At 36.9% G+C, this 27,721-nt stretch overlaps 1 protein-coding gene across 1 annotated transcript; it reads left to right on the top strand.

The window, feature by feature from the left end:
- Window positions 1-221: 221 nt before the first annotated feature.
- Window positions 222-26,533, top strand: Adar (Adenosine deaminase acting on RNA). The gene is made up of 13 exons (XM_019040576.2): window positions 222-493; window positions 1,897-2,113; window positions 4,180-4,343; window positions 6,230-6,428; window positions 7,646-7,804; window positions 9,357-9,528; window positions 13,932-14,194; window positions 15,437-15,548; window positions 15,997-16,156; window positions 17,532-17,683; window positions 19,236-19,378; window positions 20,722-20,915; window positions 22,601-26,533. Exons 1-13 carry the CDS (start codon window positions 479-481, stop codon window positions 22,718-22,720), a joined length of 2,070 nt encoding a protein of 689 aa, XP_018896121.2. The 5' UTR covers window positions 222-478; the 3' UTR covers window positions 22,721-26,533.
- Window positions 26,534-27,721: the final 1,188 nt, after the last annotated feature.

Here is a 27,721-nt window from a genome sequence, read left to right as displayed (position 1 = left end):
GTGTTCGAACCGGAAAAGGAAGTTGTGATTTCATCTGATGGAATTTGGAATTTGGACTATCAATGTCAATAGACGCTATTAGTGGCGACGTCATCATAGGGATTCGCCATTATATCGAATTGGATCCAAACAATAACATTGGCATAACCTCTTTCAATGCTACCAGTGCGAAAAAATCGATATATATCGCTTTTCTGTGACGTTGCACTAATAGCGTCTATAAAATTGTAACTAACCTCTCAAGTTCGAATTGCGGAGAAGCTCCCGGCTGCCGAACTTTTAGACTTTTACTTTTTGACAAAATTCCGGGGCATTATTCTCGGCTGTGTAGCACTCACTTCTCGGGTTTATTCGTAGGTGCTTTGCGTGTCATCTCTTCTCCAGATTTTGTGCATTTTCTCCCCACAGTCAAGTGCCTGGGTAATGAAGTGTTGGCTGTAAACAGAAGAATTCTTACTGAAGCCTGCATTTTTTCACGATGTCCTCTACTGAGGTAAGGGAATAGCGTTCCAAATAGATTTCGGGCTGGAATGCGCAGCTTGTACAGTAGTTTTTCTCCAAAATCGAGAAGGCACCTAAGTCTTATGACTTATGCACTGCAGCCATAGAAACATCTCTTCAGATGGACGTATTTCTGCCAAACGGAACTGCAGACGAGTGGGAAAGATGGGGTGTGCTCTAGGAAGCTGCTTAAGAAACAATGTTAAAGTGGGCGAGATTGCCTTTGAAAAAATGAAAAAGTAGAATTTTACATTTTGTCCAGCGGAACTGTCTGGATGCTGGATGCTGCCAGCTGGATGCGGCACGCATGAAGTGCGGGCATGGCGAAAGAGCGTTGTGGACGGGGCTGATGAGTTTATGCTGACGAAGAGCAACAACAGAGATGGCTTTGTAGCCGCTGATGTCACTGTCCCTTTATAATTCCCATTTATTCTTACGGCCCTCGGCTAAAGAGCACACCCCTTCTTTCCTACCTGTCCCTGGTTCTGTTCAGCAGATATACATTCAGATATTAGATGGTTTGTCAATCAACAAGGTTATGGATTACCATCTAAATATCAAGACAAATAAAGAATTCTTATTTGGTCGGAGAGAGTTCCCCTCATTGATCGCAGTATCATATCATCATAGCATCTTATCTCATCCTCTGATAAGGAGGACAGCTTAAAAAATTATGATGTCAAGCTGCCCGCTTTCGCTGCAAAGGTTAAAAACTAATACTCAGAGTAATCCCGACATTTCCTAGCTCTGAGACTGTTACATTCATTTGTGGAATAAGTCACTTCCAAAAATATACAATTTTAAGTTACTTACCAGCATACAAAAGAAAAAAATCCAAAACCTCTGTACGGCAATGCTCTTGCAGAGCTAGGCACCCTGGCCCATTCTGCAAGCCTCATTCCATCATTCTGTATGCTTGAATATCTCCAGCAGGAATGTGTTTACTTTAGGGAACTTTTAATCAACAAAATTACTACAAAAGTGATTTGTGATAATACAATGTGTAGTTTTACTCCAACCAATTAAAGTTTCTGATGTTATCTTAAAAATAGCAATCGTAAAGTCACGGATTACATGTCCATTTTAGTACTTTAAGGCAACATAACCATCTCATCAGTTATTTGTGACTCTATTGAGGCTGTCTCCATTTCCTGCTAAGTAATTATCATCTTTCAGTTTATTTTCGCTCTTAAACTTAATTGAAAATCCATCTTAGCAATGAATTTTTGTGACTCAAACTTTGCTCCTAACCTGTTGCAAGTTTAATCTGATGAAAGGAATTAGTGGGAAGGAATTCATCTCTCCTTTAATTTGACTGCTCACTTCAATGAGTTTAATAATGCCTGAAAATGTGCCGCACGTAATTTTCACACGTTCTGCTTTCTTTGTTTTCAGGCTTTTAGTAATGGAGAAAATATGGCACAAAACAAAGACGCAGAGGCAATGATAGTGGAAGATGAAAATAATCTATCACAGAAGGAAAATAACGCAGCACAGAATGAAAATTCTGTGACCAAGAATGGCACTAACAACCCTCATGCTTCTACAGCACCTGCTTGTAGTGCTAAAAAAAAGAAAAAAATGAAGAGGAAATTTCCGAATGAAGCTACTGGTATGTTTTTTTTTTGTTTTTTCATTAAGATAAAGAAAATAAGTAGATATATTAGTACTTTGTACATCCCATGTTTTCCCCCTTTTTTACTTCCTAGTGCCCAGGGCTCCACCGCTCCTGCTTATGTACATCTTCGAGAATGACTTTAGTATGAAAATACTTTATCACAAAATGTTGATCAGTTTGATAGCCCAGTGTATTTTGGCTGCATGAGAGCCATAGAGAAAAAAAGGAGGTGTTTGCATCTTGAGGTTTGTTTACCCTGTGATGTAGGTCGGTACAACCTGGCCAGCGAAATCCGGAATTCGAAATATGAAAAACGGATTATAATGTCCTATTTTTTTGCTTAAATCAACTCATGATATAATTTCAAGCACTTTTTATAGAATGACTTTTTTTCATAAATCACACCATTTCCAAGAAAATCGATGATAAGTAAACATCACTGTACCGACCTACGTCATCAAAAAAATTCCGAGATGCCCGAAATGCAAACACCTCCTTTTTTTTCTCTATGTATGAGAGCCATCTTTAAGGTCTTACATATAACAAGACAAAAAAGGCATTAACAAACACAATAGTAAAAATTACATAGTTTTTTTTGTTTTTTTTTTTACAAGAGAGCAGAGATGTGATCAGGGAAATCATGATTAAAATGCAAATTTGAAATGACTAATCGTGACCTAAACAACCAGGAGTTTCAAACACCCAGCAATGGTAAACAATAGATAATATGAGGTACGAGGTCTGTTAGATTAGAAACCAGATTTTGGTGATAACTAGCCGAGTGTGCATCCGAATTAGGTTTCCTTGGACTTTCCTGATAGCTGATAACATATTGAAGAATGCTAGATTCACAGATTTTGCTTATTTTGATCAGTGTTTATTCTGTGTCATCTTGAGTACGAGTAAGTCAGGTGCATTCTACGATTTTCATCATGCGATCAGTGACAGAGCAAAGATTTAACATTAAACTTCTTTTTAAACTCGGTATACCTTGTACCGAAACTTTTGGTATGCGAAGGAAAGTTCACCAAGATCATTGTATGAGTTGTTCTCACTATTTTGAATGGGTTAAACGATTCAAAACTGGTCAGGAGTTTGTCGAAGATGAGGAGCACAGGAATCGACCATCAACGGCAACTGACATTTGTCACGTGGAAGAAGTGCGGACAAAAGTGGACAAAAATGGTCGTTTCGAGCTTGCTGAAGAGTGTAATATTTCTGAAGGCTCTATACATACAATTTTGATAGAATATGTAGACATGCATCGAGTTTCAGATACATTTGCCCCTTGACTGTTGTCCGTTGAACAAAAATACGACCAAACGTCAATTTCCCTTTAGCTGCTTGAACGTTTTAACAATGATCCTAAATTTTTGGATAGGATAATTTTCGGGGACAATACTTGTGTGTACGGCTACGATATGGAGACAAAACTCCAATCATCCCTGTTGGTTGAAAAATGTAGTGCAAGACCGAAAAAAGAGAGACAAGTTCTATTAAACATAAAAATCGCAGAACACCCATGAGGTTGCCTTACTCCAAGCCACATTCTAACGAAGCTAATTGGGATTTTTCAAATTTGTGAACGTAACGTTCTTAAGTATATTTCCAGCTATCAGGAAAGTTCAGGAAAACCTAATTCGGACGCATTGTGGGCTAGGTATCACCATAATCCGGTTTCTAATCTAACAGACCTCGTATTAAGTATGTAGTTGCCAAATCACGAAGTAAATCTATAAAACCTGGTGATTGATGAACCAAAAAATCGAGCTACAAGCCAAAAATAAATTAAATAGTCGAAATTAAGCGGTCGAAACGTTTACTTTGTTTCTTGTAAGTTTTTTATTATTTCTCATCTCTATGTAGTTTGAAATATTACTTGTTTAATTTATTTTTGGCTTGCAGCTCGATTTTTTTGTTAATCAATCACCGTGTTCTATGTAGGTTAGCCAGCCAAATTTCGCATTAAAATGTAAATCCATAACTGGTGCGGCTGCTGCAATCTAATCTGTTTCTGTCCATGTTAAAAGTGTCTATTTATTATTCTTATTTGATTTTAGGAGTTGCTGCTGCTATGAAACGGCCAAAACTGTCACTAATAACAGGGATAACAGGGTTGGTAACACCTGCTTCAAAGTTGAATGAATTTTATCCTGGGCTGAAGTATGAAGTCTCAAACCAAAAAGGCCCCTCACATAATCCAATATTCACATGCACAGTAAAGGTAATCCCAACTTATATTTTAAATCCTATCACCCCTCTTTCTTCCTTAAAGCTCTCTTATTTACAGAAATTTTAATTTGCCACTGTACCACATTTTAACTGGCTAAACAATCAACCAGGAATTTGCATTGATTTCCAAAAGAGGGAAGCATCCCTCTAAGCGTTAAAAGTGTGAATCTGGATAAACAGTATGCAAAGAAAACCAAAGGGCACAAGATAAAAGAGGATAAAAATAGAGAGTCACTTCAGATTGAAATCGAGAAGAAGGAAAAAATATATATTCAGCTCAGTTTTTGTTTTGACAGTATAATTTCAAAATTTGATTTCCAAACGATTGGCTCAGCAGGACATGGGACTGTTGCAAAGAGGTTGTTCTAAGAAAAATAGTTTTGCCTCCTCTTGGCCCCTAGCCTTGAACCAAATTTTGTCCATATGTTGTACTAATTCTACAAAATATTTGTACAACTTTCAGCCCCTCTCAGAATGTTTGGAGGGAGAGGCGGAGTAAACTTTAAAAATTTATATACCTGGAATGGATTGAGTTCAAGTGTTCTAGCTCTAGAAGCCAGAGATGGAAGTGAAAAACTTTAACCGAGCTACTTTAAACTTAACTTTAACTTTAACTTTAAACTGTCCTATTTACCGAGACTTCTTTTTATCTAAAAGTTTATTATTATCTAGTCTATCTTTAGTTTATTATTTAAATATGGCTTTCATTGACTACAGTAAGGCCTTCAAGTCCCTCGAACATGGAAGCATATGGTCTCACCTCCAAGAAATGGATACAGAATTATATCTGGTAAGAGTTTTACAGAACATTTATATCAACAGCATAGCTTTAATCGCACTAGAGAAGAAAGGGAGGAAATTCAGAATCGCAAAAGGTGTCAGACAAGGCTGCCTGTTGTCCTCTACCTTATTTAATGCAGTACTAGAGTCTATATTCAGAGAAATGAAGTGGGAGAGAGAAGGCATTGTCATGATTGGAAGACGGTCAACAAATCTTCGGTTTGCTGACAAAGTAGTACTTACAGCCAAAAGTGCCTAAGACCGAAATATAATGCTAGCAGACCTTGCATATGCCAGCCTGAAGCATGGCTTGGACATGAATATGATCAAAACTAATGACTAATGGCAATAGAAGACCCATCAGCCTAAATGGCATTACACTAGAATATGTGGATAAATTTTGTGATTTTTGTCAACTGATATCATTCACTCTCAGAACCTCAAAAGAGGTTGACAGAAGAATTAAGATTCGATGAAAGAAATTCTGGGCTCTTAAAGACTTAGTAGAAGGAAATTTTTCCAGAAGAATGAAAGGTGCAGTGGTCGACGAATGTCTGATGCCTGCACTGCTTTATGGCTGCCAGACATGGACGATAACCAAAGCTTGCTACAAGAAACTGGATTGTACACAAATGCAAATTTTGTGCGTATGCAGAGTTAGAAGAAGCAACAAGATTAGTAACAGAGATATCAGGGAACGTCCAGGATGTATCATCAAGGCATCAGACAGAACAAAGCAACTGAAATGGAACACAGCTGGTCATGTGGCAAGAATGAAGGACGACAGATGGGCGAAGATCACAACAGAATGGCGACCAGAAGGGAAAAGGAAACAGGGAAGACAGATAAGTAGATGGACGGACGAAATCGAAGCGAAGGCAGGAGCAGACTGGTGGACGAAGGCAAGAGACAACGAACTCTGGCTTCAAATGTCCGGAACTCAAATCCTTCAAACCTGAACTCCATATCCTCCCACAGGGAGAGGCCAGGTCCGAAAGAGTGCAATATGGCTATTCTAATTCTATTTAAATGTAACATTTATTTATTTAGGAGCCTCATGTTTCCTGTTTTGCTAAAATTAATCTTGTATCTTTGCAGGTAAACGATCAAACATTCACTGGCACCGGAAAGTCCAAAAAACAAGCAAAGCACAATGCAGCCCAAAATGCTCTCAAAGGCTTGAATATCCCCACGTATCTTGATCAGGAAGTCATGGCTGATCAGCTGACAAATGGCAACTCAACTGCTCCTCGATCGGCACCTTTGTTCAGCTCATTTAGCAGCCCCAATGAGTCTGGTAAGATGGTAGTCTGAACCAAGATTGAAAATCTGCCTAATCGCACATGGCAATTTTCAACTGACAGATATAGATTTAACACTCTAAGTACAAGAGAAGCACATAATTAACAACTAAGTTTTGGCTGTAGCTCTCAAAAATTGAAAAAGAATATATGATACTGTTTATGCCTGCAGATAACCTGCACACACAGATAACCCGCACCCCAGGTGTTGAGAGGGTCCAAAAAAAATTCATGCATAATCCACACGCGCCCACGGTGGTCTGTTTTGTTTGCATCATCAAGTAGTGCCTGATAGATATGCAATTTCCATGAGTTTCACAGATAACCCGCACCCTGATTTTCGAGCGTTGAAATCAGGAAAAAAGATGTGTGTTATCTCCGGGCGTATTGGGTAGTTGATAAGTTTCCTGTGCTGTCATTCTGTCATTTCCACTGGAGCTCTTGCCTGTGTCGACAAATTGCGATTGAAGCACTTTTTTGTTTCAAACACAATGGTGCCACTAGTTTTCTGTGGAACGAACTCTAAAGCTCAAACAAAGCTTTGATATTGATGATAAGCTATTGATAGCTCTATGCTTACTCCATGCCAAGAGTCCACCTCCGATACCACGCCCTATTTTTGACTAGATGTCAAATTCTCCATGCCCAGATCGGAAACAAATGCATTAGCATGGTTCCAGCTCAAGAGCCCAAACAAAGTGGTAACCCTGCCTATGTATTTGCTCCCTATCTGTGCCTAGAGAATTTGACTACATATAGAGGTGGACGTTCCATTACAGCCCCAACTTTGAGGGCTTTTTTTGAGCACAGAAGTTCGTTCTAGAAAAAACCAGTGGCACTATCATGTTTTTCGAGATAAATTTCATATAAGATAGTACTTGAATTGCAAATTCCTAACTCTTGCAAGAGTTCCATCACGATTCAGACCGACATTTGAATTGGTGCAAGGAGGCTCTAATCCTTTTTGTGATCTGATGAGATCGTGCAAGTGAATCTGTGGGAATGAAAACGCAACTACTTTGAAGAATTAAAATCTTGTAGAGGCTCAAAAAACTTCACAGTAGGTGAAAAAGTTGGTCTAAGAAAAAAAAATTTTCTTCTGATGTTCCGAAAATTTTTTTCAGTTGTTTATATGCTTTATTCATTTTCAAAAGTATGAAATTTAGAAAAAATAATGTACCATCTTCTCATTTCTATTTCTGGGCTATGTTAGGTTCAGGCATTTCGCCTGTCAGTGCAAACAGAAATGCATTGGCAGTGATAAACGAAATACGACCAGGCTTAGCGTGGAAGGTGAATTTTGAACAAGAGCAGATGATCAACAAATTTTTTGCCTCAATCATAATTGATGGAGAAGAATTCACCGGTAGAGGTAAGTTGTATTAAATTTTCCATGTTGACATTTTGTCTTTAACTTGGAATTTAGTTATTTAAAAATCTAGTTTACAGAAATAATTTTGATGCCAGCCAAAGAATGATTGTTGTAATATTAATGTCCTGACCACGAATCTCGCTGGGAAAACTGCCGACCTTTTTGTCGCACGGAAAAAAATGGATTGCTAATTTAACAAATAAATTGTCAAAAACTATATTCCATTTGTCTCAAATGTATATTTTACGATAGTGGAAAGCTGATTTAACCTTGGAGGTGGTTAAATTAGCATTTTTTATCGTAAAATCTACATTAAAACATGTTTGACATTTTTTTAACTACAAAATTGTTAACTCATCAATATCATTTCTTCAGTGTGGGGGGTCCAGAGTAAGTGTGGGTAGAAATTTTCTCACCAAGCTTTAGCCTCAGAACGGTTTCACACTTTTAATTTTTGGTTAGTCATTAAGTTACTTCACTTAGTTCTCTTTTTTATCCATCTGGATTTATATCAGATATTTATGCAGATAAAAGGTTAAGCAGGCTTACTTAATAATGGCTCAATGATGCCAGTCCTAGAATCGTGTATTGATGGTTTAAGGTGATTCGATGGACGCCATTTTTTGTGTCAGAGCGACGTAAGATATATCGCATCGATTTGTTCCATAATTTCAGCTACTTGTCATTTGTTTCGAATTTTGAGATCACATTTCTGTTGTCATGAGACTGAAGAATACATGTACCAAATTTGATCAAGAAATTTAACGTTTTAAAGGCGTGGATTTTTCAGAGGAAAAATATAGCATTCGAGTGCAGATTTGACATCAGTATCAAATGCGATATTTTTCCTCCAAAAAAACGACGCCTTCATTACGTTGAATTTCTTTGTCAAATTTGGTGCATGAATTCTTCAGTCTCATGGCAACAGAAGTGCGATCTGAAAATTCGAAAGAAATGACAAGTAGCTGAAATTATGGAACAAATCGACGCGATATATCACACGTCGTTGTGACACAAAAAATGGCGTCTATCGAATCACCTTAAGCTTTTAGATTAGCAAAAAAATAATAAAATTTGGCCAAATGCCAAGTTTCTACGTCCAACAGTAACGGAAGTATCATTCATCAAAAAACACGGTGTTTGATGTCAGTCATCCACCATGGTTGTGCATACCATGGTTTCCTTCACCTTGGTTTCATCAATCAGCGAGACACATGTTTGCACCGGTTGCTTAACATAAAACATAGAAGAAACGGAGTGGTATACATTATCGCGGTGGATGATGTCATTCATCATGTTTTTTTGATGAGTTATATCTCCATTAATATTTTACGTAGCAGCTTGGTGTGTGAATAGATATTGTTAGTTCTTGCTAATCAATTAGCTCAAACCATCAAAACACGATTTTATAATCAGTGAAATTGACCCCTACTTGCTATTTTATCATTCATTGATATAGAAACATCATATCATGAAGGCTTAAATTGTCAATCAAACCCAACACATGCCTGCATTTTTCTCCTTGTCTCAAAATTCCTCTCTATTTGTGCAGGTATCAGTAAAAAAGCAGCAAAAATAGCCGCCGCATCATCGTTCCTGGCAAAAATAAATGCATCCCCTTTGAATGCAAATCGTCCGAAATGTGATTTCCAGCAGCTGAATCCTATTGCAATGCAACTTCCTGGTGGCGCATTAACCACGTATCTTGCAGACAGTATTGCTCGGTAATTATCAATTTACATCTTTCGATTTACCTGGAAATTTTACCAATGTGCCTACTATGGAATTTCAAAATAACAATTTTTTTGTGTTGGCGTTTTCTGCTAATTTCTGAACTTGACTGAAATTTCTTGTATGAATATCGCTTTTTCCAAAAAGATGTATTTCGTACCTTGACACAGTTTTGCTACATCTCTCAAAGTTGGCACAGTCAGGGAAAACCGGAATTTAGTCCAGTCATTTGAGGATAATAATGACCCCTATGCGGTTTTAAGAGCGGAACTTTTTTTCTCACCTGATTTCTCATCCATAGAGGGTCCTTAACGAGAATCCAAATTTGCGACATCGAAAAATTATGGGAACCCCCCCAAAACCCCCAAAATCGCAAAAAACGGCCAAAAATCGGCGATTTTCTCTCGTTTTTCGGCTAATATCGCTAAAATCGCTGGTTTTTTGAGTAAGTACGTAAGGACTAATCTGAAAGTAGATAAAATTACGGACATTTTCCACCCGGTCCGAAATTTTTCTGATGAAAAATATGCCTACTAAAAGGTTGCCAAAAAAAATCCCAAAATGTTCAAAATTTCACTTTTTTAAGGTTTTTTGCTTGTAATTTTTTTTCCAGCAATTTTAGAAGGTAAGTGTATACGTCCAAATGAAAGTACATCCAAAATGCTACAATTTCATGTATCAGACTTATCCCTAGGGCGTAACGAGACGGCTCCGCGGCGTTGCCAAAGTTGCGATCTCCAAGGGCATTTTCCGCGGCGGTGCATTTCACGCAACCGCTCCACTCTCCCACCGGTCCAAGTGAGAAAACACGGGGTTCGGGGCCGCATCTCCTGCTAATAGACCCCCTTTCTACCTCATGGACGCCTTCTTATTTGTACCTCTCCCCTGCCTTCGAATGAAAACTTGTCCTTCACACTTTATCCAGGCTTAGGACTGGCGCAGAAACGGTGTAGTTTAAGTACATGTTTTACGTTTCTGGGCGTGTTTAAAAAGTTTTTTTTGGGGTTTTTTTGGGTTTTTTAAATTTTTTTTTAATTTTTATTAGTTTTTTTTTTGGGGGGGGGGGATATTTAATTAATGAAAAACCTTATACATGGTTAAATACAAGTGTATCGGATTAAATTTTAAAGTCATATCTGCTGTTTAATGAATTTAATACTGAAGATCTTTTACCGCCGTAATTTTGGTCTTTTAACATTTGATGGGCTCGCTTCCTCGGTAATGTCGATCTCATGTTCAGATGGTTCTAATAGAGCTGGTTCAAATTCCATAGCGGCTAGATTCACTGGCTCGATATTCTCCTCTGATTCTGTAATTTCAGTTTCATCTTCGGAAAATGGGACAATGTCCGGGTCGTCCGCGTCTTCTTCTTGCTCTTCTCCATCTGCGATGATTACGTCATCAGGAATGTTTGTGCATGAGTCACGGCAGTTGGCACATATTATTGTACATGGCAGGCCACTTTTTCTGCAGGTACAAGCTGCCTGACATCCTTTCTTGCATTTGCAGGAAATCATTTTTAGAATTTCTTCAGGAGCAGGAGGTTGTAATGTTGTGATTGGTAGGAGTCCGTGTTTGCTAAGTTTCCAACCCCAATCACAAGCGTTCAAATTTACACCTCTCCACATTTGAACTTGATGGTATGTTCGCAATGAATGTTGTTTCAGAGCCTGTTCTGTTGGTGGCAAAGCCGCAAGATTTTGTTTGCTTCTGAATGCTGTTTTTATGAAGCATTTGTACCTCAGCTCATTGATAGATATCTCTTCAGATCCGGTGTAACCATACAAATAAAGCATAAACTTATGACCGGCGTTGGAAACGCTTTCAGCTGTAGCGTTTGCGTCGTTAAATATTTTTATGAATGATGTAAAGCTTGGATTTTTTGTTAATAAAGTCAGAAATTTGTTTTTGCCTTTTCCAAAAAGGGCGCAGTTCGTGTCGCAGCCGCTGAAAGCGTGTAGGAAAAGAATGTTGTCGGCGATAGTTTCATTGCCAATACTGTCTCTGTTATACACTTTTCGAGGCATTTTCCCTTTGCCTGGCTTCATAAAGAAAACGTTTTGAATATTTTTGGAGTGGAATGCCAAGAGGACAAAGAGATCTATGTCTTCACCGACAATGAACACCGAATTTTCAGTCACCAACGCCTTTTCAATTGCTTTATTCACGATCAAGGTGTCTGCATCTTCCACTGCTTGCAAAACTTGAATACCTTCCGCTTCGAGATGATTTTTCATCATCCTAATTAATCGATTTTTATTTTTACTATTGGCTAAAAACTTTTCTTGAGACACGGTTGGTACCATACTTTCATTGAAAAGTATGTCTAAGGACATTTTTTTTCGTTCTCTTTGCATCCTTTCTACATGTTTCGTGTTTCGCTCGATTGCATTTTCAGGATATCCATCAAAAATGACCATAGAATCAGCGGAATAATGCGCTTTAACGTACTTGACATAGCTCTTGCAAATAGATAAGAAGGTGCTATTTCTAGGCCATACACAACGGTGCAGCAAGAACCCACCATCAACAACGAACGTTGCATTCTTTTCCATTATAACAGCAGAGCAAGGTGTAATCTTTCCATAAAGAGATGACTTTTGGGTTTTCCTCATCCCCGCTTCGGTAAACAGGGAAAGAGGAAACTGTGCTAAGGAAAAACGCCATTTAACAATTCGAGAGTTGCCAAATTTCCACGAATAAAACACGTATTGTTGAGAAAAGTTATTCATATTTCTCCATGAAATTTTCAAAATCAAATTGTGGACCAAACTTCCTGAAAAATTTGAAGAATATTATTCAAAATTTTCCGAATAAATTTGCTTTTTATTGAGGGAAATTTGACAACATCTGATGGCTCATACGGCGCTCTTCTTAGTACGGCAGTAGTAGCAGGAGATACGGCCCCGAACCCCGTGTTTTCTCACTTGGACCGGTGGGAGAGTGGAGCGGTTGCGTGAAATGCACCGCCGCGGAAAATGCCCTTGGAGATCGCAACTTTGGCAACGCCGCGGAGCCGTCTCGTTACGCCCTATGGATAAGTCTGATACATGAAATTGTAGCATTTTGGATGTACTTTCATTTGGACGTATACACTTACCTTCTAAAATTGCTGGAAAAAAAATTACAAGCAAAAAACCTTAAAAAAGTGAAATTTTGAACATTTTGGGATTTTTTTTGGCAACCTTTTAGTAGGCATATTTTTCATCAGAAAAATTTCGGACCGGGTGGAAAATGTCCGTAATTTTATCTACTTTCAGATTAGTCCTTGCGTACTTACTCAAAAAACCAGCGATTTTAGCGATATGAGCCGAAAAAACGAGAGAAAATCGCCGATTTTTGGCCGTTTTTTTCGATTTTGGGGGTTTTGGGGGGGTTCCCATAATTTTTCGATGTCGCAAATTTGGATTCTCGTTAAGGACCCTCTATGGATGAGAAATCAGGTGAGAAAAAAAGTTCCGCTCTTAAAACCGCATAAAGGCCCCATATGACTGGACTAATTTGCCAGGAAATTTTAAATATCAGGGGAAACCTGAAAATGTCAAGGGAAATAATACAAGTGTCAGAAAAAATTGTTAAGTCGCCTTTATTTGCCTTCCATAGTGGGTTTGACGCTTCAAACAAAAAAAATTGTGTGGAAGCTATTTCAAATTTTGTCTCTTTACCCATCTGGCATATCAATTGTCGGGGAATTTTACCAAAATATGTCAGAGGAATGTGACGGAATTTGTATGGCAATCCAGGACTCTTTGAAGGAAAACAGTTCCTATACTTGTTTTTTTTCTAGCAATGTGCCTAATTTTCTGTTATGTACAGAAATTAGAAAGCCAGTCACTCTAATATGTTCAGAACAACTGATTAATTACAATATTGAAAGTATAATTTTTCTATCAAAGAAGCTTCCGTGTTCACTATTCCCAATTGAATGCATAAGTCATAATCATAAGTTCTCTGATCTCTAAAATTTTCATGTCTTTTTCTAGTTATACGTCAAAATCTACCCTGCTAACTCTCATTATTTTTTGGATATTGGTCGATAATGATCTCTCAATAAGCCTGCTGTCCCCAGATTCTCTCATCATAACAAAGGTTATTGTCGTTGGAAAAAATGGCCCTATAAAGGTGCGGAACGCCCATTAGAGGTAGTTTGCGTAGTGGTCAGAGATAGACACCTTGGTCTTACATATTGAATTAGATTGTGCCCTCAAATGCTTTTAACACAAAAAGTATCATAACTTCGAAAACAAATTTGTTCCATATCATCAATATCTCAATTTTGCCGAAAACATCTCACTTTTGTCATTTTCTGGAGGCTCCAAACATATGCTTTAATCAGTTTCTCTCAAGCATTTTTACTGTTTCACTAATCAGCTCTCTTCTCTGTCCCTCTGCTCAGTGCAATTGAAAACAAATTTCTATCGATGGCATCAAAAGTTCCTTCGCTATCAAAGTACAAAGTCCTAGCCGGTATAATAATGACACGAGATGAAAATTACAGTAATTTAGAAGTGGTCTCTTTTGGAACGGGTACCAAGTGTATAAATGGAGGTAAACTTAGTCTTGATGGATACTGCGTCCACGACTGCCACGGAGAGATTCTATCAAGGAGAGCTCTTTGCTCTTTCTTTTATCACAACCTTCACCTCTTGTCTAATCCAGGTTTGTAGAACTTATAAACTATTACCTTTAATAATTAGCATCTGAAGAAGAAAATATTTAAGTTACAGAGTATGGTCTCATTAAAATTAAGAAGGGTGCACCTTTGGTCATAGGACATTCCGTCAACAAATTTTTGTCCGAGCACCTGTTTTCTCTAATAGTTTATGTCCACACGTTTTTTTTGGCAAGGGAGTTTTGGTTCATTTACCAATTGAGACCCAAAGTTAAATGGTCCACATTTAAATACAAACGACAATTGCTCCCAAAAAATGGATTGCAAATTTAACTTATCAAGAGCGAGGTGATTTTTCCGATCATTTGTAATCGAAACATTGATGTCTCAAATTATAATAATCAATTTGAACTTGCCAATGAACCACCAGACAAGGTACAAATTTCAGCATTCTGATACATGTTTCTTAACTAAAATATTACGTAGAATACGATTTGCACAACGAAAATTACCAAAATCAAATCCTTCCAAAGATATTTAATGATTCTTGATGTGTGAATTCAAACTACCCGCTCATGAAAACTCAATGCGCTCTGCGTGATTTACATCTTGCGCTAAACGTTATCATGACAGTCTCAGCGAAATAAAAATCTGACAACCTCAATCTTGACGTTTTGGCTCAGCTGTAGCAAATTGCTTATAGTTTGAACAACACATGGTGGGAAATGAACATTACTCGACTGAGAAGCTTGTTGAAACCGTTGTAGTGCGCGATTTGACTCACGTAAAGCTTTGAGTTTCTTGTGAGCGGGCAGTTCAAATTCCTCGTAACCAATGTGTAATAAAAACGTTAATATCTTTGTTAAAAGTTGGTTTCAGTAATTTTTGTTGTAAGAATCGTGTTTTACGTAAAATTCTGGTTAAGAAACTTGTATCAGATTGCTTAAATTCGTACCTTGTCCAGTGGTCCATTCTAATTTATACTTTAGAGGTTCACTAACCATGGGGTTCTCTCCCATAAACCTAAGAGACACTTTAAGCCATTTTTCTTGATTTTACATTTATGCACTCCTGACAATAGATGATAAAAGGGAGCTACATTTTTTAAAACTATCGTTGATTTAGGGTGGCATACAAATAGGTACTTAAAAGCAGTTTACATCTTTTCCAAATCCTTAGTCAGAAATACCTAAACATTCATCTTTTAAATTTGTACAGAAAACTATTGAAATTGTATGTGTCCCTCACTACAGTCCAACTGATTTCCAATTGCTCTGTTTTTCTCATAGATCAAGCCAAACACTCTATTTTTGAAAAATCCACGGATTGGGATGGCTACGAATTGAAGAAAGGAATCAGATTTTTCCTCTACATCAATACAGCTCCTTGTGGGGATGGAAGGTAAATACAACTCTGACTCAGTATATTTGAAGTATATTTTAGAATTTGTTTCATCTAAGAGCCAAATTTTACATTTCTTCTGTATTCAGGAATTTTCATCCCTGGAGTCAGTTTCTGTAATTTTAAGTTATGGTTCTCTGAGAGCATTGTGCCATTAAACATACTTCATTTCAAATTCGAAATTTTTCAAATGTTTTGTTACATCAGGATTATGGAGGAAGTTTCCCTAAGACCCGAATTATTCGTATTATGAACTTTAGAGGAAGTCCTTGTTTGGGTCGTCTTTAGTGCAAAAGCAAGACAAACAATTTTAGAAATATTTACAAATTATCACATGAATTAATTCAAGATGAAAGGGTACGCACATTTCATCAGATAGATGCCATATCCATGTTTTTCCTTATTGAGTTTTTCCATTTTTTATGTAAATTCTCTGTGTTGTTTTTAGATTATTCTCACCCCAGGAAGAGAAAGATCAGCAACTGACCCCAGATAAGCATCCGAATAGAATCAATCGTGGCCTTCTGCGAACTAAGATTGAATCCGGTGAAGGAACTGTTAAACTGGATGAAAACAAGAAACTGCAAACTTGGGATGGCATAATTCAGGTGACCTTTTATTGCAGGGTGCCTCCTTATTTTTCAATCACAGAAAATGCCTTTTTTTGTCCTCTTTGGAGAATTTCTACAGGCGCTCAAAATATTTTAAATGAACTTTCTCCAGGAGCTGCCAACCTAATCAAATTTTTTTAAGATTAATTACCTGAATATTAGTGTTCATTATTAATACTGATAGGAAAAGAAAAATGAACAGAGTATTTCATTTTTAAGACCATGCACACCTTGAATTTTTTATCCGAACTAAACCAAAACCAAATCCTGAAAAAAGTTTTCTAACCCAAACTAAACCTCCAACCTTCTTTTTTGTGAAAAAATGTTTCACTCGCATAGCTCTGAATGTAAATTTGAAATTTTTTTGTAAGATCAGCTCACTAAGTTTTCTAATTCAGTGTATCATTGTATTTTCCAAAGTACCTAAGATTAATTTGATGACATTATTATTGGAGCAACCTTCAAAAATCTTTTAGGGCATTATAAACATGTCTCTGAAAAATTGCTGCAACTTGGCGAATTTTTGGCTAAATGAGCTCATCTTAAGCTGATTTGAGAGCTATAAATGGGCCTGTTGCAAACTTTTGCTAGAGCAAAACTAAGATTAGTTTCTCGTAGATAATGCTTCAAAAATCACGATGAGCGCATTGGCGAAGTCTGAAATGCACTTATAACTTCACAATCTGCGTAAGAAATATACGGTTTTTTGAGCTTCCCGCTTCAAAAACGATACTACGGCACAGGTGAACATTTGGGTAGAGGAGTCGTTCCATCGTCGGCAATATCATCATGGCCGACGCCAATTCGCCAAAACACATGTGATGAGACGAGATAACACCTGAACAGGATTAGACCAGATAACATTCGTCGTGTTTACGTTCATATTTTCCTCGCCCGCCTAGATTGACCCTGAACGCTCCTCGAATCACGCGCGGAACTGCGGAAGCGTCGGCCATGATGAATATTGCCGACGATGGAACGACTCCTCTAACAAAATGTTCACCTGTGCCGTAGTATCGTTTTTGAAGTGGGAAGCTAAAAAAAACGCAAATTTCTTACCCAGATTGTGAAGTTATGAATGCATTTCAGACTTTGCCGATGCGCCCATCGTGATTTTTGAGGCATTATCTTCAGGAAACAACTCTTATTTTTGCTCTAGCAAAAGTTTGCAACAGGCCCATTGGGACTCCAGCCTTCCTCAAACTGTACTTTTATATCTAATATAGTTTCCAAACTGCATACTCTGTGGCTCTTCATTTTGTGACAGCTTATGTATAAAACAAATTCCATCCTTGGAAAATGTGTTGCTCTTTGAACCACGGTCTCTTTCCTAAAGAAAATCATGTTTCAAAAATTGCCATTTTTTCCCCAGGGCGAGCGCTTGCTGACCATGTCTTGTTCAGATAAAATTGCCAAGTGGAATACTGTTGGACTCCAAGGTGCTCTTCTTTCCCATTTCATCAAGCCTGTGTATCTCACAGGAATTGTGATCGGCAGCTTATTCAGTCCTTCACACTTATACAGGTATACTTTTTTTAATTCATCATGAGAGCTCTTGATTTTATTAATTTATTTATTTTAATTACAACATGCGAAGCCCCTGCATTCTACGATACATTGTGCTAAAGCTAAAGATCAATTCTATTATCGGTCAACAAAATTAAAAAAATTCTGGGGAAATCTCCATGAACTAAGTGCACTGTCTACTTTTTAAAACGCAAGAATTAAAAATTACTGAACAAGCTCGATTCCAGAGAAGACAAATGGCCATTAATAATCTTAAAAGAATAAACGAGATTGAAGTATTGAAGGACTGAAGCAAGGTAGTGAATAGAAAAGGAGACCGAAATGTCATGATAATTTATTGTGATCATTGAAGGCCAGTCGAACAAAGTAAAGTCTTCTAAGAAAATGAATTATTTCATTAACTTAAAACTTTTTGAAAACCAATTATATAGCACTTACTTTCTTATTGTTCTCTACGCACTATGGCCATTTCGAGTGGGCAGGCCGCTCATCTTCAGGTGACTGCATTGGTATGGAAAGGATCAAAAATCCGGTGTGATAGCCATGCCGGCGCAGTTATTATCGCAGCTCTCGTCTTCTCGATCAGCTAATTTCTTATCAGATGTTTTCACTACATTCTTCTTGTATGAACTGAGTAAGATTGGCGGTGTTGTCAATGTCGTCACATAGCTCTCTAATTGACAACACCGCCAATCTTACTCAGTTCATACAAGAAGAATGTAGTGAAAACATCTGATAAGAAATTAGCTGATCGAGAAGACGAGAGCTGCGATAATAACTGCGCCGGCATGGCTATCACACCGGATTTTTGATCCTTTCCATACCAATGCAGTCACCTGAAGATGAGCGGCCTGCCCACTCGAAATGGCCGTAGTGCGTAGAGAACAATAAGAAAGTAAGTGCTATATAATCGGTTTTCAAATAGTTTTAAGTTAATCAAATAATTCGTGTAGTGCCGATAAAATTTTTAAAAAAATGTGCAATATGCAACAACATAGTTCTAAGAAAATGGTTGTCATCAAAACTACTAACTTATGCAGCTTATCAACCAAAATGGACACATTAAGTTGTGACGACATAGTCAGCTTGCTTACATTTGGTCTTGGTCGTCAAACATTTGTCTGCACTTGTTGCACCCATGGCATTTTCCTGCAAAGAATGACTACTTAATCTTTAGGAATCAGTGAATCTCTACATTGAATTTTTCAGAGGATTTTATTCTCAATTCGATATAATGTACAAGAAATTTTGAATAAAAAATACTCTTACTTTTCTCAAAAATATCGTGTGGAATTCGGTAGAGTTCAAAAGTCCACTCAGCTTTTATCACTACAATGTTACCACTGTTATTGAAAGCTTCAGTTAGTATTGATCGTCTCCTTTCAGCTGAAGTATCACCAGCACCATTTTTGCGTAGGCACCACTTTGCCAAACCTCTCAGACTTTTCCAATTCATGAAGGCAAAACTAATAAACATAATCACTTGAAAATGTTATTCAATACTTCCTTTGTCTAAACTTGAACTGTTGTTACTTGAAAAATTTTGCAGAGCTGTGATTGGCCGTCTAGAAGGAACGTTGCAAGCACTTCCTCCTCCCTATAGACTCAACAAACCTCTTTTAGAAACAACGAGCTCTAATACAGAAAGACTAGCTAGTAAAACTCCGAACCATGCTGTTGTTTGGAGTGCAGGTAACCCACTTTTTCCTCCTTAAAATTGGCAGTTATATCTCTGATTTAAATGATTTTTTTTTTGCTTCATACAAGGATTCCCAGTAAGTAAGTTTTGCTGATGTTTTTCTCCACGAATATCATAGATAGAGCAAAACTGTAAAATTCTTTAATTGGTCTTATCTACTCTCAGCTTTGAAATGAGCCATAGTTTTTTAAATTGAATCCACGGGTTGCTGAGGTATTCAACTTTTTTGCACCCATCTCCTCTTGCTGCGGGCCCGATTTTTCCACTGCTGAGGCATTGTGCAGGTGGCATCATCAGATCGCTAAATTGTAGAGACTGTCAAGTGGGATGCTAAAGGGGTGTTACTGATTGACTATTTAACAAATGGTGAGACCATAAACATAGAAAACTACTTCAATATCCTTGGAAAGCTCAGAACTTGGATCCAAAGGAAATGGTCCAGGCTTCTGAGCGGAAGAGTTCTGCTCCAACATGACGAGTGCCCTTACTAGGCAAGAGTCCCTCAAGATTTGTCAGAAACTTTCAATTTGCTAATTTTTCCCTATCCACCTTGTTCTCTGGTCTTGGCTCTATGTGATCCTCATCTTCTCTCTCGACTCAAATCAGATCTTTCTGGACGCCATCGTGACGAAGAGGTGATAAAATCTTTCAACAGTCGGCTCTGAAATTAGACAATAGAGCTCTCTTCTGATGGGATTGAAAAACTGGTACCATGTTATAAAAATTAGGTGGAAAAAGAAGGAAGTTACGCAGAAAAGTGAGGGGAAGCGCTTTTCCTTTGAAGTTCCTTTTGCTAAGTGCATTACGTACGCCTCAAAATAAAATCGGACCCGCAGTGAGAGAAAATAGGTGTAGGAAACGATAAATATTTCAGCGACCAATGGGTCTTTAAAAATCTACAACTCGTTTCAAAGCTGAGAGTATGACTAATTTAAGCTTTTTTACAGTTTTGCTCTAACCATATTATTATTAGCAGAGAAAAAAAAAATAGAAAAATTCACTCATTGAAAAACCCTCGTATTTGTATGATTACTGTCCGTCAATAATTTTTTGTTATTTTTAAATTTGTTTTTAATTAGTAGGTAAATTCATTTTATGTAATTTTCTTTCGATTCATGTACTGTATCGGGTTTTCTTGTCAACTTTTTCACTTCTGCAATATTCCTGAGATAACAACTTTTTCCTCTTAATTTCAGATTCTAAATTTATATAAGCCCCCTAATCAAGACTCAATGTCATAAAGACCATTTTCTGATTCTCACTGCGACCAGACACATTTTTTTGGTCATGATATCATGAAGGATAATGTAGTAAATTATATCATTTTTATTTACAGATATGCTGAATGTAGAAGCTATGAACGCAATTAACGGAAGGCAACTTGACACAAGTGGAGTACCCTGCATAAGTAAAAGAAAGCTCTTTGAAAAATTCCTTCAAATCGCTGAAAAAGTGCCTAGTCCTAATTTTACCCATCTTTCATCTTTAACCGTGTATTCAGAAGCAAAAAAGGCTGCAAAGCTGTACCAGGTAATTTAACATTGCATCTGTTTTTCTTCAAAAATTCCTGAAATTTTTGTCTGTTTCTTAATTCAGCAAGAGAACTAAAAGTTAATCATCTTAATACAACGCTTAAGATTCCTAATAGTGAATTGCTGAATTTAGGGCCAGTTCTATCACCACTGATCAAACTGCTGGTTACATTTGACAGGAGGATAAACACGAAAGTGGAATTTTATCACCTCTTGTCACCACAGACTCCCGGTCAAATTTGGCTGAACGGAGGGAAAAGACGGAAATGATTTAACAGGTACTTTGACAAACTGTCAAATGCTCTAGCCAGATGTTAACTTTAAATCCTGGTCTCTGATTGGTTAATGTTGCAGTCCAATACAAATGTGCCCTCATCAATTCATCGGTTTTCTTATGTCAATCTCAAGAATTATTTATGACATATTGCGACATCCGGTGGAGCTGGTTTGCTACTGATTTTTGCATGGAGTAAATCGAAGTTTTCAAGGCATATTGTCATTATGTATTTCCGAACAATTGTACAATGGGTCTCTAGACAGGGTATGAATTAAAGCAGTATGTAACATGTATTCTCCTCAAAATTTGCGGAGGAAAACAAATCATACTATGGGAATACTGGAAATCAACCCCTAAACAAGATCGAATAACAAGTAACATTTGTTCAATGAAAATGAAAACATGACGTCACATAACAAACTTCCATCTGATCTGTGTTAAAAATATTTGCTAATAGCTCGTTCAGGACCTGATTTCCGATCTTTCGGTTGCGTGGTTCCTCTTCTACGTACAATTTTGAAGAAAACTCATGAGGTTTCTTTTGTAGTTCAGACCTTATCCAGTGGTCCATTTTAAATGAAGGATAAATGTAACTGACAAGAGGTGATAGAACGGGTTCTTATTTGTCAAGAAGACAAACACTTATTCTCTGGTCACGTAGCAAACAGATTTGACCAAAGTTAATAGAACCAGCCCTCAGCCAATGGCCCATCAGTGATATTCATCACTGGAAGTAATTTGCGTTTCCAAGTCTAAAAAACAAATGCAAATAAAAAAACGATTTCCAGTAAGTGAGCAGCTACATTGCCAGGTGATTTCCTACTAGGCAAGGCATGAATTGAAGCATTTCGATACATTTTTTCTCTTCATAACTTCCTTTAGAGCACAATTTGCGCAATGCTCATTGTTCAACTTCTAATCAAGATATTAAGGGTTTTATGTACCATCGTAATGACAAAGAATTTCTTGCTCACAAAAAAGACAAAAGTCTACTTGAATCAAATCGCGCACTAAGACAGTTTTGGCATGCTGCTCAATGAGCAATGTTCCTTCTTCACTCTGTGATGTTCAAAGTGTAAACTTTGCGCAATAGCTGAGCCAAAGCGCTGATATTGTGGTTGCTGTATTTTCGTACCGTAGAGACTGTCACGGTAACTTTTAGGGTGAGGTTAAACTCAAGTAGGTTATTGTTTTTTCTATGAGCAGGGAGTTCGAATTTATGCATAGAGAAATGTTATTATCTTGGTTAGGAGTCACATACAGTAATTTTGGGTGTAAATATTTTATTCCAAGTAAAATTTGATGAGATAATATGCATCATAATGCTTAAGTTTGCATTTAATGTATCGGTCCATTATTTTTTTTTTTTTTTGTATTCTTCATGAATTTTCATTTTGTTTGTCCAGGAAGCAAAACTACAAACGTTCAAAGCATTTTCCCAGGGAAAGCTAGGTGATTGGCTGAAGAAACCTGCAGAAGTAGACGAATTCGAAGTCGCGCCTGCAGATGTAGAGATGAAACATTGATTTATGTGTTTGTTTTAACTTTACTGACTATTCTGAAAAGGAAGTTCAAACGGTTGTGGTGAAGTTAAGTCATGGACCACTTATTGCTCTTCATTGTTGTTCCGACTAAAAACCCCTAATTTTATCACTGATTTATGATGCACTTGTTGAAATACGTTAGATCTCATTTATGTCACAACTTATTCTTTTTTAGCAAGTTCTCTCATTTTTCCACGTCAGGTTCTTCAGTAATGTTTTTCAATATATTTTTATCACTCCTCTAGAAAATGGGAGTACCCTTACAGTGTAATGTTATCTCTAAGGTTATTCAACCTTATCCCAGTCATTAGTGATATTAGAATCACATAGATATCTTGATGCGTTAGATTTAGCATTAGTAACAATTAGAATTGTTACATTCTCAAACTGTCGCCTTTACGTGTTTTTCAATGCATAATTTTATCCTTAATTTTCCTTGTAGATGATCGAAAGTTCCTCTAAACCGATTCTCTCTCTTTTTTATATAGGTTGCAAATGGCTGATGAAATCATCATCTCCAAAATAAGCTTGCTCAGTGATTCTTACATTTTTAAAAAGTAGCACTTGGCTCTAAGGAATTTTCCCGGATTTTTTTTTTCATCGCTAATTACTAAAAAACGAGTTCAAAGATTCGTACTTTTAGTCTTGATTGATTGAAACGTCCATTACTTCAAAAGTCAAAATTGCATCCAAAAATATTTGTCCCGCTTTGGGCACACTTTCAAACGCGTTACCCCTCATCCATGGTTTATTGTCTGTGCTAAGGAAGAATGTTGTACAAGACGTTGCCAGATTTCCTTTTAAAAATGGAATCTCCCAGTAAATTTTTCAATATCTTTCCTCCAATTTTGTCTGGGAATTTTTTTCGTAGTTTGATCTCAAGTTTCTGACAATTTCGAGGAAAAATATTCATGAGTTTCTGCAAAAATTAATCTCCTCCGAGAGGAAATTTGGCAACTTTCAAATGTTCAAACAGCGTTTTCCTTCAGCATGAAACTGTTTCCAAGGCAGAACTGACTATCTAGGATGGATCTTTTCCATTTTGACCTTTTGGTTTTCTCGGCGATGCAAGTTTAAATTGAGGCCTAAAATACGCAACTTAGAACTCTTTTTTGTGGGTTGTTATTGCTCTAAAAATTCGAGGAAAACGGGTCTGTTGCAATGGTTTCAAAACCGTTTTTATGCTTGGACCAGCTAAAAATAATAAGATCTGTCCAAACTGCGACTCTCTACGTTCAATATTTATCAGGATAATGCGCTTTGAAAAATTCGGTTTATGACATCATCCACTGCAGTAGTGACATCCATGGTTTTCTCCACCCTGTTTTCATCACTCAGTGTGACGCACAGTGGCACACTGGTCACTCAACATGAAAGTCATGAAACTCCGATGAAAGCAAGGTGGAAGAAACCAAGGGTGTCACTACCGCAGTGGATGACATAATAAACTGAATTTTTCCGAGCGCTATATCTTGGTTAATATTGAATGTGGAAAGCTGCTGTTTGGACAAGCCTTATTAATTTTAGTTAATCTACAAGAATCAAGCATAAAAACTTGTTTCCGTGACCAGCACAACTGACCCATTCCTGTAAATGAAAAACAAAAATGATCCAATATAATAAGAGCAAATGATGATATTCCCAATCCTTCTCACCCTATAACTAAAGAGATTATCCTTGGTCTTAAAGTTAATGTCAGTTTAGAAATCATAAATATCATAAAAATTTTTGAAAGCATAATCTCTTTTCTTCAGGATAAAATTGAGTGTACATTAAAATTCCAGTTGCAAGTATTGTTACTATTATAATAAATACTGATGATCTGTCATCTAGTCTATTTTTCTAAAATGTAAGAGATGAGAATCACCGAATAAGCTCATTCTGTGTATATACATTGCTAGTGACCACATACTTTTTTAATGTGCAACGCTCATAATCACGGATGTGGCTCATAGAAGAGCCAAAATTGGCACAATCGTTTCCCCTTTGTTTGCAAATGCAAATTATTATCGCAAATTCTTGTCCAAAGGGTGGACTCTTGACTTTTTTGTAAACACCTGAAATAGGACAGTATAATTTTGTGCATAATACTAGACTAACTTAATCGTTACGTCACAAGAGTTTAATTTTGTTAACATTTTCAACTAAATTAAAAAGAACAACTGATTGTGATTAGTCCCTCCTCTTGTAACAGTGAGAAAATTTAAATTAAGCCACTTTCTTTTGGTTAAAAACATCAATTATTGTACAGAAACACTAAGAATCGTGTAATCAAGAATCATTTTGAATCATGCACCTGTGATGTAGTTACCATGTCAGCCCAGCGTTGCATAGTGTTTGCAGTATCTTATTTCAATTTCATTTTCTTTCCTCCTCTCATTTCATTCTATAATTGATGATCATCTGTAGTATAGACTCAAAAAAAGTTTCTCAAAGAAGAAAAGGAAAATGTCAAAAACGTGAGGTAAACTTTATAAATTTTCCAGAACTTACACGCACAAATCCAATTTTGTTGATTTCCCAAAAACTTATCATTCTCCTCAAAATTTTGTCCCAGAAGCAACGTCAGTTTTCGGGCAATCCTTCAATTTTTTTTCACCAACACACATTCAATAAATAAGAATGAAAGAGTTTCGTTCAGCCTAGAAAATAAAACAATTTTGAAATGAAAGAAAAAATTATGATAAATGAGTTTTCTGTCAAGTGTACGCACAATTATTTTTTTTCACCTTTTCAACTTTTTTCTGAAGTCCATACTACATATGTAAGGAATGATTTCATTGTGCGCGTCTGTATCGTTAGTTCAAAAGAAGTCATTTTGCATTTGGAGCATTTTGATCACTGATATTCCTCTAATAGCATGTGTTTTACCTCTCAACTATTTGAGTCACAATTTCAGCTATGCTTTTCAAAAATTACGTCAATTCTCACTTGTGCGTAAATCAATATCCATCCATGCTGCAAACTCGTTTCGACCTCTCCCCGGCAAAACGTGATTACATTTTTTATACCAATTGACGCATAAGTGAGTGTTTATGTTGTTTTCAAACTTTTTTCTGCAGTTGTTCATAATTATTTTATTTAGCTGTACTTTTGGCGCAAAATGTTGTCATATATTGTCAGTTACTTTCTAATTCATGAAATTCTATCATTTGAAAGGAACTTTAAGCTTACTAAGTTTTCATTTGTTTTATATAAAGTAGGAATGCCTCTGTTCTATAAGCAATACTCATAGAGAAGAAACTGAAGGTGGTGCCTGTTCTTTCATTCTTATCTGTGGACGTTTCAAGTCATGACCTGCCTTTTCCTTTCTTTCGCTCCTTGCTTTTCCACTCGATTCTCATTCTTTTCCTCTCTCTGATTGGTTGTGCCTTATTGCATCATCAAAATGGTCGCCAAAATTAAAACAACCATCATTTGCAGTTTTTTCTGTATGAGCTCCCAGGAACGAATCGTTATGGAAGTGTTTCCAAACAACCCATAAGAAATATTTAGTAAAATCCCTACGAAATATTGAAAACCGATTTATATTTGACCTTTGCAACATGTCCTATACCCATTTAAATCTCATACAATTTTAACCATTGACAGTAATTTGGAGCAAAGCGTTTTAGACTTTAATTTGCTATGCTGCAAATGTGCTCCGTGTACTCATCGTACTCTAATTTTTTTCTTTTCTTTTTTCATGAAGTTATTGTAAATACTTACTCTTCTCTTAGTTTGTTTTCTTTCACTCAAAAAATGAATTGTGGTTTCATTCATGGTTAGATTAAATAGACTTGATTTTTTAGTCAATGAGTGCATTATACTTTCATCCTTAATCCATCCTCTACTTTAATAATGGAACTAGAAAACCCTGCTTAGCTTTATGCTGCGTTGCGAACTGTTTCGAATCTTACATAAAAGTATTGAGTGCGTTATTGCGTATATTTTGATAGTTGCATCTTGAACGCAGTTTTTCTTTTGTCTGAGCAATAAATTCTTTGAATTCTTGTTCAGGAAAAGAGAACCAGTCCTGATGGGTTCAATTATTTGATGTTTTTCATGCCAAAAAGTGAAAACAATTTTTTTCTGCTTAGATGGTTTAATTTAAGAGAGGGTAGAGAGCAATCTTACTTTGATGTCGCAAATGGCGAAAAAAAATTCTAAACATCAGTAGCTCAGACATCAGATAGGTATAAACGGATAGGAGGTATCGTAAAACCCTTGTTGGGATAAACGGATATTTGGAATGAGAACAATTCACTTGCAGTGCACATTCATTTTAATAATGGCACCAGAGGTTATGAAAAATCTAAAAAGAGCTCAGCTGATATAAGACGTATTAATTATTGCTCTCACAGCATTGCCATATTTCAACTCGCCTCCTCAAAAATTAATTCCATTATGAATAGATGCTAACTGGGAACAACATACAGGTCCAACATTTGTTGCAACGGATGAGGGAAACCCAGAAAAACCTCACCAGACCTTATTCTAAAACATACATCACAAAAAGAATGTTGTGAAGATGAGTACTATAGGAGAAAAAAATGAAGAGAAAAATACATCGAGGACTGTTCAGCATTAACAAGTTTCTTGACACAGGTTTTGTGCATCAAAGACTTTTAACGGACTGATATTCAGCAAAATATTTTAAAACGGCATGTGAAACACATCTTCTTATTGCCTCGACTCATTTTACGACGGACAAGTTTCCTGTAATCCCAATCGGAGAAGTTTCGTTTTTGACCCGAAAATTTTAGTCCATTTAGTCCCTGTCGATTTTTCTCGATTTCCGATGGAAAAAAAAAGTTCGAGATAAGTATCAATTCCTATGTATTTTGAGGCGCTGAATCGAATTCCGCGTGGTCCCGCGGCTCTATGGAGCTTCCCGGGCCGAGAAACGGTGAAAAACGAGTGTTCACTGCCGTTTCAAGCATGCTCGAATATCCGCGGTTATCCGCGATTGTCAAGACGGATCGATTCGTGGCGCATTTTGGA

This window comes from Bemisia tabaci, chromosome 10, assembly GCF_918797505.1.
Source record: "Bemisia tabaci chromosome 10, PGI_BMITA_v3".
In the NCBI taxonomy this organism is placed as follows: Eukaryota; Metazoa; Arthropoda; class Insecta; order Hemiptera; family Aleyrodidae; genus Bemisia; species Bemisia tabaci.
The sequence above is the reverse complement of the archived record's forward strand: the minus strand, read 5'-3'. Positions and strand labels throughout refer to the sequence as shown.

Bases quoted from the DNA above. Each gene is read 5' to 3' on its own strand.
- Adar (XM_019040576.2), top strand. The intron at 9,529-13,931 runs GTAATTATCAAT...CCCTCTGCTCAG, and splicing joins CTTGCAGACAGTATTGCTCG to TGCAATTGAAAACAAATTTC. The intron at 19,379-20,721 runs GTAACCCACTTT...TTTTATTTACAG, and splicing joins TGCTGTTGTTTGGAGTGCAG to ATATGCTGAATGTAGAAGCT.